The 12,580-nt window shown below is 44.3% G+C and overlaps 1 protein-coding gene across 1 annotated transcript in view; it reads left to right on the forward strand.

Moving 5' to 3' along the window:
* The window catches only part of myo1f (myosin IF), a 157,365-nt gene extending 154,786 nt beyond the window's left edge, over positions 1 to 2,579 (forward strand). The window contains exon 28 of the mRNA XM_080213177.1: positions 1,298 to 2,579. Coding sequence (XP_080069303.1) covers positions 1,298 to 1,374 — 77 coding nt within the window. The 3' untranslated portion in view covers positions 1,375 to 2,579. The remainder of the gene's footprint in view (positions 1 to 1,297) is intronic.
* The last annotated feature ends 10,001 nt before the right edge of the window (positions 2,580 to 12,580 follow it).

Genomic DNA, 12,580 nt, shown 5'->3' on the forward strand with positions numbered 1-12,580 from the left:
CACAGAAATTATACTGCCCAGATCCTCAAGAGAAAAATCAACACATATCCAAAGCTGAGCACCAATTTGTTACAATTTAATTTTTATATATGCATTTTCCCCTATCTTTTCTCATTCCTGTAGGAGCTACCCCAGACTTGAAGGTTTAAAACTGTGGGCAGGATTTTACGTCCTCGCTCATCCCGAAACTGTAAAACCCCACCTCGAAGTCAATGGGCCTTCCCATTGTCCGCCCCTCGCCCACTCCAATTCCCGTGATGGGCAGGGCAGTAAAATTCTGGCCTATTTCTCTCTGATTTGTACAGTTCAGTTTACTGAAGTGTCTCTGGAAATAGTATCAGGGGTTTCTGGATTTAAACAACATACTACTCAATTCAAAAAGAGTTGTCCAGCATACACGATCCGGGTCAATCATACAGCATTGCATATGGTCTTGGCCCACCCTGCAAATTACACTGAGATATCCTTATAAGTACATGGCGGAACATGCACCATTCTGGAACGGTGTGTCCGGAAAACATTCCATATAATATTCCATATACGGGCTCGTTGGGCCGAAGGGCCTGTTTCCCGTGCTGGGTTGTTCTTTGTTCTTTGTTTTTTTTTATAAGTTCATTCAAACTTGAATTGTGTCAGAGTTCTACTTCCTGTCGGAGGCGAAGATCTCTCAGTGGGAGTTCCTCTTCAGTTTAAAAGCATCTTGAGTGAAACCTCTCTAGTGGGGAGACCTGGATTCTCAGGTAGGGAAGTGATAGGACATGGTTTCCCTTCTGTCAGATCCAAATGTGCTCAATCCAAATGTGCTAATCACGCCTTATCCATAACGCGCCATAGGTATGGCACCCTTCAGTTTCTGTGACCTTGGCTACGGCTCGGTATCATTTACATCACTGTCCTGTTCAAATTCAGTCCCGCCTACATTGTGACTTGGTTAAAAAGGATGTCCACTAAGTAAAAACTAGATAATACAAGTAAAATAATGAATTTTCTCTGGCGAACTAGTGACCTGTTCTGAATATGCACAGTGGGCAGGATATTCTGAGCACCCACTGCATGTTTCGTGGCAACCGAGGCAGTGAGATCTTCCAGTCCTGCCGTTGTTAACGGGGTTTCCGTTGAATGCGCCCCTCGCTGCCAGGAAACACGCGACATGGGTGCGCCATCGGCGAGATCTGAAGATCCCGCTGGTATGAACAACCGGAAAGTTACTATTCTGATCTCTGAGAGAGAGGTTTGCTGGACAAGGCGGTGAATGTGGACATGTATGCAAACCTGATGAATTCACTGAATTTTCCAGATCCGTCAGGATGGTGGAAGGGTCGTCTACGTGGAAAGGAAGGGCTGTTCCCAGGAAACTACGTGGAGAAGATATGAACTCTTGTGGATTTGGTTCCGAATTTTACTGGGCTGGAAAATAAGGAGCGCAGCCATTGGACAGCCTGTGTGTCAGAGTGATCATCTTAAAGGGGATTTTTATTCAGAAACAACTTCATTGTCAATATGCATTGATAGAAAGGAACATAAGAACAGGACTAGGCCATTCAGCCCCTCAAATCTGTTCCACCTGTCAATCGGTATTCTACCTTCTTCTGCCTTCCATTATAAGAATAAAGCTGCTTATATGTTCAGTTTAAACTGGGGTTTTATAGTAACAATTTATTACTGAAACAACTCAGATGCTGGTATCCTTTCACCAGGTTCACTTTTTTTACAAACTTATTTCCACTCCTAGGAGTGCTTTAGGTACAAGTCAGGATCCAGAGTATCAGTAATCCCGACGCTCCTCAATATATACACAGGTGAGGCTCCTTGGTTGGGCAGACAATCATTACCTCAATCAAGGAGCTCATACCCCAAGAGGCCAACCTCATGGATCTCTATAAGGTCATTACAATAACTAGTAACTAAGTCATTGCTGGATTAAGCGATAAAAACCCTTGTTTAGAATGAAGCCAGCAGCAGTTTTGTCTGCACATAAACACACCTTTCGGCCTTTACTGACTGGCAGCGAGAAGGCGTTATAAACAAATGAAGCTCAGCTAATGCTATTGAGTTAGCATAATTCAATTGCTTATCTTTTCTCTGTTGACATACAACACACATGCCTAAGGTTGATAGGATAGTGTCATCCTCACAAATCACTCAATAAAGATGTCCTTGTTTGTGTAATCTGTAACATAGCATGAATCGGGCGCATTCAAGCCAATTAGTATCTGTACCTCAATAGTGTTTTCCCTGCTTTTTACATATTAAAATGTAACATAAGTTACGAACAGAAGCACAAACAAATTAATGGACAAAATGTCCATTCAACTGTTTACTTAAAGAGATAATACTCAGGAATTGGTGCACTGGACTTAGTTCATCTGGCCTTATCCCCTTCCCTTCCATTTCCTGTTTGTTTGCTGCCCCTCACCAAGATCACCCAAAATCATCAGGTTGCACACGTGTGCTGACAGTACCCAGTGTTCCCTCACTACCACCTGTCTTGATCCCTCCATTGTTGCCTCACAGCATGAGGGATCCAGGTTCAATTCCAGCATTGGGTGGCTGTCTGTGTGGAGTTTACATGTTCTTCCCATGATAAGAACATAAGAACATAAGAAATAGGAGCAGGAGTAGGCCATCTGGCCCTTCGAGCCTGCCCCGCCATTCAATAAGATCATGGCTGATCTGTCGTGGCTCAGTTCCACTTTCCCGCCCTCTCCCCATAACCCTTAATCCCCTCTCTTATCAAAAACCCATCAACCCGCTTCTTAAAAATATTTAGCGAGGCAGCCTCCACCACTTCAACGGGCAGAGAATTCCAGAGATTCACCACCCTTTGAGTGAAGAAGTTCCTCCTCAACTCCGTTCTGAACCGCCCCCCCTTTATCTTGAGGCTGTGCCCCCTAGTCCTACTGTCTTTTTTGAGCGGGAAGAGTCTTTCCACCTCTATCCTATCCATCCCATTCATCATCTTATACGTCTCAATGAGATCTCCCCTCATTCTTCTAAACTCTAACGAGTACAAGCCTAGTTTATTCAGCCTCTCCTCATAGCTCAACCCCCTCAACTCCGGTATCAGCCTAGTAAACCTCCTCTGCACTCCCTCCAAGGCCAAAATATCCTTGCGCAGGTGCGGCGCCCAAAACTGCACACAGTACTCCAGCTGCGGCCTCACCAATGCCCTATACAGCTGCAGCAAGACCTCCCTACTTTTATATTCAATCCCCCTCGCTATGAAGGCCAGCATCCCATTCGCCTTCCTGACCACCTGCTGCACCTGCAGGCTGGGTTTTTGCGACTCATGCACAAGGACCCCGAGGTCCCTCTGCACCGTCGCCTGCTGCAGTTTTTCGCCACGTAAGTAATAGTCCTTCCTACCATTCTTCCTACCAAAGTGGACCACCTCACACTTGCCAACATTAAATTCCATTTGCCATTTCCTGGCCCATTCGCCCAGCCTATCTAGATCCTTCTGCAGACTCTCCACACCCTCCGCACAATTTGCCTTTCCCCCAATCTTGGTGTCATCAGCAAATTTCGACACCCTACACTCGGTTCCCTCCTCCAGATCATCTATATAAATGGTAAATAGCTGAGGCCCCAGCACCGACCCCTGGGGCACCCCACTAGTCACCAACCGCCAATCCGAATAGCACCCATTGACCCCCACTCTCTGCCTCCTATTTGACAACCAATCCTCTATCCACGCTAACACCCTACCCCCAACTCCATGTCCTCTGACCTTCTGCAATAACCTCTTGTGAGGTACCTTGTCAAACGCCTTCTGAAAATCCAGAAAGACCACATCCACCGGCTCTCCTCTATCCACCGCCCTAGACACATCCTCATAGAACTCCAGTAAATTTGTCAGACACGACTTCCCTTTAATGAAACCGTGTTGCGTCTGCCCTATCAAGCAATTCCCTTCAAGATGCCTCGCAATTTCCTCCTTAATGACGGATTCTAACATTTTACCTACCACAGACGTTAAACTAACCGGCCTGTAATTCCCCGCCTTTTGCCTGGCACCCTTCTTAAACAACGGCGTAACATTAGCCGTTTTCCAATCCTCCGGCACTTCCCCGGAATCCAGCGACGTCTGGAAAATAACCACCAAGGCATCCACTATCACCTCCGCCATTTCTTTCAGAACCCTCGGATGCATTCCATCCGGTCCTGGGGACTTGTCCACAATCAGCCCCTCCAGTCTGTCGCGCACCACCTCTCTAGTGCGAGGGTTTCATCCGGGGTGCCCCAGTTTCCTCTCACACTCCAAACATGTGCTGTTAGGTGGATTAGCCATGCTAAATTGCCCCTTAGTATACAAAGATGTATACATTAGGTGGATTAGCCATGCTGAATTGCTCCTTAGTGTCCAAAGATGTGTAGGTTATGTGGATTGGCCATGCTAAATGCACAGGCTTACAGGGAGGAGAGTCGAGGGAAAATGTTTTTTCAATGCAGGCTCGTTGGGATGAATGGCCTCTTTCTGCACTGGGATTCTACAGTCTATGGATGAGTAGAAATTTCCTTCAACTAAATATTGGGAATACCAAAGCTGCTGTCTTCTGTCCCTCTCCCTGGTAACTGTTGTCTGTTGTCATATTTGACTCTGGGATAAGTGCCCATGCCATTACCAAACTTAACTACTTCCAACTCAGTAACATTACCCAACTTCCATCCCCACCGCCTCAACTCATCTGTTGCTCAAACTCTGATCCACGCCGCTGTTACTTAGACTCGACAATTCCAATGCACTCCTGACAGGGCCTCTCATCTTCCACCCTCCCAAAATTTGAGCTCATCCAGAACTCTGCTGCCTGTTTCCTAACTTGTAACAAGTCCCATTAACCCTGCACCCCTGTGCTAGTTGATCCACATTGGCTCCCACTCCAACACAGTCTCAGTTTTAAAGTTCTCACCCTTTCTTTCAATTCCCCCTTTGTTTTCACCTCCCCCATCTTCAATATCTCTGGAAACTCCCCTTGCCTTACAGTCCTCCTTTGCATTCTTTATTTTACTCACTTATCAATGCTTTCAACCCTCAAACTCCCTCCCTAACTCTTTTTGCCTCTCTACCTCTTTCGCCTCCTTTAAGAGACTCCTTATAAGCTATCTCTTTGACAAAGCTTTTAATCGTCTGATCCAGTATCACTTTTTAAGTGCCACATTTTGATTGATAATGCTCCTATAAAGTGCCTTTGCTCTTTTGCTGTATAATGGTGTTGTACTGATGTAAGGATGAATGAAAGAAGGAAAATACTGAAGCCGTCAGCTTGTGAAACCACGTCACTTTAACTGGGACTGATTTCATTTGGGCGGCACGGCGGCACAGTGATTAGCACTGCTGCCTCACAGCGCCAGGGCTCCGGATTCAATTCCGGCCTTGAGTGACTGTGTGTGTGGAGTTTGCATGTTCTCCCCATGTCTGCATGGGTTTCCTCAGGGTGCTCCAGCTTCCTCCCACAAGCCAGAGGTGCGCGAGTTAGGTTGATTGGCCATTCTAAATTGCCCCTTAGTGTCAGGGGGAATAGCAGGGTGAATGGGGTTACAGGGATAGGGCATGGGTAGGATTGTTGTCGGTGCAGGCTCGATGGGCTGAATGGTCTCTTTCTGCGCTGTAAGGATTGTCTGATTCTATTCTACGAGACAATAGATACTGTCCCCAACTGTTTCAATTTGCACAAAGCCAGACTTATTTCTTTTACCCACCTTATCCCACAGAATATAGGTTAAGCAATATGAAAGACAAATCAAGATGGAACAAGTTATTGGAATAGGTTCAGTTCTCAGACCTAGCAATGTACAAAATGTATGCCCATTCAAAGGTTAATTTAGAAACTAAACTTTGGGTGTATGCCAATTCTTAAAAAAAGCTCTTACTGCACATCAAACAAGGCAAAAATGGGTGGATCAGTCAAGTTTTTATGCATTTCAGAGTCACAAGCATTAAGTTTTCGATTTCTACCTTATTCATTTTTATGAGAACTCTATACTAGATTTTCATTTGCAAGGGAACCTGCAAGATTTTAATGATAAGTAATATAGCAACAGTTTGCATTTAGCTGATGCCTGTAATGTAGGTAGATTTCCCAAGGTGCTTGTTGAGCCACACAAAGAGTTAGGACAGGTGAACAAAAACCTGTTCGCAGAGGTGGAGCACTAGTGATGAAAACCAGGGGTGTGAATCACTCAATATACAAGGGAAAAAAACTATTTCAAGTCAACAAGAAACTGAAACCCTAGTCTGTTGCATAAACAGAGATCATTGCTCAGTCTACTGCCAGGAGCGTATATAATGCTTCCTACTATTGTCGATAACGACTGTACATTTACTAAATAAGGTGACACTGTTACTTCCAAAGGCACAGGAGAACTCCAGATGTAGCAGTGTGTCAATGGCAACTTTTCCTGGTCGGAGGTGGAGGGGGGGTTGCTGAAGATATAGTCTATTGTTCGAGGTCAACTGAGTCCTGTATGGCCCTCAGATGAAAGCAAAATGCTGCGGATGCTGGAATCTGAAACAAAAACAGAAAATGCTGGAAAATCTCAGCAGGTTTGACAGCATCTGATGGTCATCAAAACTTGAAACATTGGCTCTATTCTCCCTCCACAGATGCTGTCAGACCTGCTGAGATTTTCCATTTTTTTGTCCCTCTTTAGAATTCCTTCAGCTCATGCACAGCTCCAGCATCATGGATTGTCTCCTTAATTTATTTAAACAGTTCACCATGCAAAGTGAATGTAAAATGGTGCAAAATGTAAAGCTTCTGTATCTTATTTCCCTTTAAATCAATATTCTTTCAATTTGGGTGAGTTGTCCCACAAACATATTCTGATGTGTCAGATGTGCATTAATCCCACTCCATCGCAGGCCAAAACAAATCTGATTTACTGCAATCAATGGTGAACCTTTAAACTTAATTGTCAAACTTGACTTTGAGTTTAAAGACTGCCTGAGATACAGAGGTTTATCTTAACTGATGAAAATTGCCTGATAAAATTGAGTGAAGCATTAGATTGCACAAGGGTTTGCATGAATTGCCACAGAAGGTTGCCCCCATGTCCGTACGGAGTGCTTTCCTACTATTATGTGTTTCATTTCTGTGCAATAGTACGTACCGGAATATTTTAAACCATTTAAGTATTGCATTTGTATTTCCTTAATAAAAGGAAAGAACTGTCCATAAAACCAGTATTCTATGCAACTATAAAGTTTAGCAATATGTAAAGTACTGAGTGTACAACAAAGGCTATAAATGCTGTTTGAATTCTTTAATGTCAACCTTGCAGCATCTTCTGAATGTGTACATTTTTTGATAGCTGTTCATTCTCTCAATGAATATGATGTTTTTTGAATGTTGAGGATTCACTGATGTATATACATTGACAATGTGAGACATGCATTGGGCACAGTCGTCTGAAGCAGAAGTGAATGTAACTGTTTATCTGGGCACACTGACATTTGCATAATTACGATGATGTCTTTAAGTGTACATTATCTAGGATTGGCAATGATAACATGGAAATTCAGTTACTTGCTGGGACCTAAACCAGTTTATAGTGGCATTTTCTGACAACAATAAGTATCCTCAGCTCCACTAAGATTCTTTGAGGCAGTGGATGGGATAGTCAAGGCACAAGTGGGGACATTTTGATGGTAAAAAGTCTGACAACACCAGGTTTAAGTCCAACCGATTTATTTGATAGTAAACTCACTATACAAATAAATCGGTTGGACTCAAACCTGGTGTTGTCAGACTTTTTACTGTGTTTACCCCAGTCCAACGCCGGCATACCCACATCATGACATTTTGATGAAGACAGACATTGGAGCAAAGTTAGTTCTCTCCAGTTTGAGCAAGTGGTTAAGATAGAATGCTTTAATTACTGCTCCTTTCTGCCAATCTGCAATTTTAATTCCATTGGTTTATTTTATTTATTTGCATCACAAGTTGGCTCACATTAACACTGCAATGAAGTTACTGTGAGAATCCCCTAGTCGCCACACTCCGGCGCCTGTTCGGATACACTGAGGGAGAATTTAGCACGGCCGATGCACCTAACCAGCACGTCTTTCAGACTGTGGGAGGGAACTGGAGCACCCAGAGGAAACCCACACAGACACGGGGAGAACGTGCAGACACCGCGTAGACCTTGGCCCAAGCCGGGAATTGAACTTGGGTCCCTGGCATTGTGAGGCAGTAGTGCTAACCACTGTGCCACTGTGGTTTTGATGACAGCCCTATTGATAAATGAAGATCTGGGTACACTGGACTCCAATTCTATCTGAACCAGCTCCTGTATAGTGGGCAAATCTGACCCATCAGTCAAACCTATTGCAATGTCAATGATGTCCACTAAATAGCTTAAAAGCAAATTTTCTCCGCCTCAACCCTACCAAGCCTTGCTAGCAAGCTCCTAATGCCAGCAGATGGGTTCCAGACTTACCATTTTAATCCTTTGCTGTCAGGCCAGCTGTCACTTTGGAAATGATTAGCAGAATTCATCATTAAAATGTTAAAATCATCCAAAACTCTGTCAATCTGCAAAGAGATTGATAGCCTTCAAAGAGATTTGAACTTCCAGTTACATGATAAAAAAAAGACACAGCAATTTCACTTTTAAAACTTTTAGTGAAACAAATGGTTAGAAACGATATTGACTGAACATTGTTTTCTTTTGGTAAGCAGCTTACACTTTAATTATAGAGGAGAATGTTCCCCTTTTACACTTATCACACATTCCACTCCATGGAATTACAGTTCTTTCAGCAAACAGTCCGCAGTTCTCCCAATTTCCAATGGTTTTCCATCTCCCCATTTTGCTAAGTGGAACTTTGAGTGACTGTTTCCAAGCATTTTCTTCAGTTTTCAAAGAATTCCTTAAGTTCACAACAAGCAGTAAAGTCAATTCCAATGTTTCTTCTTCCCCCAGCCATACCTGGCTGAATCTCGGTGACTGCAGCATACATCTCTTTGACTGGAATATATTTCCTTCGCGCATCTGGATGTGGTAGCTCATGAAGCCAAACAGCTCCTTCTCTCTGCTGACCTCAGAGAACATCTGCTGTCTATCTGTGATATTCATTGATTTTTTTTGGGAAGCCTGTAACCTGATTTCCTTTGCTCTTTTCCCCATGTCAACATAAAACACATTCATGTAAAAATACCAATTAGCTATCTCTTTGATCCCAAAGAAAAACAAAGAAAATTACACACAGGAGGAGGTCCTTTGGCCCTCCAAGCCAGCATTGACCATGCTGCCCGTCTGAATTAATGCCCTCTACCTTTTGGGGACCGTATCCCTCTATTCCCATCCTATTCATGTATTTGTCAAGACACCCCTGAAAAAGTCACTACCGTATCTGCTTTCACTACCTCTCCTAACAGCAAGTTTCAGGCACCCACCAAACCTGTTAGCCAACGTTTACTACCCCTCTGCTACCATGGAGGGAAAGATGACAGGTGGATTTTGTAAGACAGCAGGTTTGAAAATATTTCTAAGCGAAATATTACTGCTGCAAACTCTTTATTTATTCATTCATGAGACATGGGTGTCACTGGCTGACCAACATTTATTGCCCAACCCTAGTTACCCAAGGACACTTGAGACTCAACCACATTGCTGTGGTTCTGGAGTCACGTAGGCCAGACTGGCATTTCCTTCCTCAAAGGGAACCAAATGCATTTTTCCAACAGTCAACAATGGGTCATCTTAATTCCAGATATTTTTTATTGAATTCACATTCCACCATCTGCTGTGGCAGGATTCGAACCTGGGTCCCCAGAACATTAGCTGAGCTGCTAGATGCATAGCCTAGCAGTAATACCACTAGGCCATCATCTCCCCTTTTCAGTAAGGAGGGACTGGATCGAATGCAGGGCATTCCTAAGGTAGATTAATGGGGTGGGACTGGAAGACCTAGGAGGCAAAGTTGGGGCCTCCAGATCGCTGGTCCAAAACTAGACCCATCTCTCAGTGAGCAGGAGCTGAACACAAGGGCAGGCTTTGCCTCCACGGTTTCAGATAAAGATCTCCTTATACTAGTGGATAGTTTGGAGTTAAAAATCTCCTTTAGATAAAATCCTGTTGCGATAATATCTTGGCCCTTCCATTTTAGAAGTAAATGGATAGTTTACAGCACAATTGTTTACAAACTGCTTGCATATTTGGGACTCAAAGGGTGGGATTTTCTGGCTGCGCTCACCCTAAAACCAGAAAATCCCACCCAAGATCAATGGACCTTTCCATGTTCCGCCCCTCGCTAGCTCCAATTCCCGTGGCAGGTGGAATGGGAAAAATTGCCCCTGAGTTTATTCATGACAAACTTACAGCATGCTGCCATTGTCTCCAAGCGTTAAATATCTTGAATGGGCAGCATGGTGGCACAGTGGTTACACCAGAGCAGCACCAGAGACCTGGGTTCAATTCCCGGCTTGGGTCACTGTCTGTGCTGAGTCTGCATGTTCCCGCCGTGTCTGTGTGGGTTTACTCTGAGTACTCCAGTTTCCTCCCACAGCAGGGAAGAAGCTGTTCTTGAGTCAGTTGGTACATGTTTTCAGACTCTTGTACCTTTTTCCTGATGGTGCGGTATGATGGCACACTGGTTAGCACTGCTGCCTCACAGTGCCAGAGACCTGGGTTCAATTCCAGCCTCAGTGACTGTCCGTGTGGAGTTCGCAGCTTCTCCCTGTGTCTGCATGGGTTTCCTCCGGGTGCTCCAGTTTCCTCCCACAGTACAAAGATGTGCGGGTTAGGTTGATTGGCCATGTTAAATTGACCCTAGTGTCAGGGGATTAGCAGGGTGAATGTGTGGGGTTATGGGAATAGGGATTCTGAAGAGACTGTAGTCAGTGCAGGCTGGATGGGCTACATGACCTCCTTCAGCACTGCAGGAATTCAATCATTCTATGATGGAAGGAGGTGGAAGAGAGTATGTGCATGGGGTTCTTGATTATGCTGGCTGCTTTCCCAAGGCAGCTGGAAGTATAGTTGGTTGGTTAGATGTATTGGCCGTGTTAAATTCTCTCTCAGTGTACCCGAACACATGCTGGAGTGTGGCAACTAAGGAATTTTCATAGCAACTTCATTGCAGTGTTAATGTGTCACTAATAAACAAATTTAAACTGTTCTCAGTAAAACAGTCTAAGATTTCCTTTGATCTCCAACAGTCAAATCATTCATGCTTACTGCCACGCCAGCTACAGAACAGGTCACATGACCCTGTTTATTTTGCCCTAAATTTAAAGGTACAGTCCCAAAATATAATTATCTTACAAACGTCATAATTGCAACACCTCTTATCTCACACTCCCTTAGGGGATTAGCAACTGATCCTGTTGGGTCTTCACCTCACTGCTCAATCTTGTTCCCCATAGATGGATGCCTTTTCTTATAGTGAGTTGGCAAAACAAACTTGTAAGGGCTTATCAAACTCCACATATGAAACTCCTCGCTGTCCTCTAGAGACACTGAGCCCTGTAGGGTCACCTTCACATCCATTGACTCCGACTACACTTCCTGCTGCCTTGGGAAAGCAGCCAGCATAATCAAGAACCCCACGCACATACTCTCTTCCACCTTCTTCCATCACAGAATGATAGAATTCCTGCAATGCAGAAGGAGGCCATTCAGTCCATCAAGCCTGCACCAGCTACAGTCTCTTCCAGATCCCTATTCCCATAACTCCACACATTCGCCCTGCTAATCCCCCTGACACTAGGGTCAATTTAGCATGGCCAATCAACCTAACCCGCACATCTTTGGTCTGTGGGAGGAAACTGGATTACCTGGAGGAAACCCATGCAGACAATCCACACAGACAGTCACTGAGGCTGGAATTGAACCCAGGTCTCTGACACTGTGAGGCAGCGGTTCTAATCAGTGTGCCATCATACCGCACCATCAGGAAAAAGATATAAGAGTCTGAAAACATGAACCAACCGACTCAAGAATAGTTTCTTCCCTGCTGTCATCAGATTTTTGAATGGATATACCATGTATTAAGCTGATCTTTCTCTACACCATATCAGCAACTGCAATATTATTGTGGCCAAACAAGCCACCTAAAATGGTGATTTACAGAGCAAGCTGGGATAATCGGACAAGCACTGAAACAGCAGACTGTAGTTTAAAAGACAGAGATAAACAGGCTGCAGCTGAAACACTGAATACACAGGAAAAAGGCCATCCCAAAGACAGTGGACGCTCTCTGTGCAAACATACTTGTTTGCCAGACAAAGGGGAGCCTTAACCCCTTATTTGGGAGGGAGGAATGTGAACGACGTGCCTCCAGCACCTACAGGCATGGCCATTGGGTACACAGTAAAAAGTCTGACAACACCAGGTTTTAGTCCAACCGATTTATTTGATAGTAAACGCACAAGCTTTCGAGGTTTCCCTCTTTGTCAGGTGAATGGAGAGTTCTGGCCTCAGACAGAGCATATAAAGCACAGACAGTTTAGAGATTACTGATTAGAATGCGAATCTTTACACCTAACCTGCTGTTCAAGTCCTAAAGTGGCCGACAATGTGAGCGGAAGGAGCACTGATCACAAGTTAAAGAGATGTGTATTGTCTCCAGACAGTA

Source organism: Carcharhinus amblyrhynchos, chromosome 26 (assembly GCF_965287045.1).
Source record: "Carcharhinus amblyrhynchos chromosome 26, sCarAmb.v2.hapA, whole genome shotgun sequence".
Taxonomy (NCBI): Eukaryota; Metazoa; Chordata; class Chondrichthyes; order Carcharhiniformes; family Carcharhinidae; genus Carcharhinus; species Carcharhinus amblyrhynchos.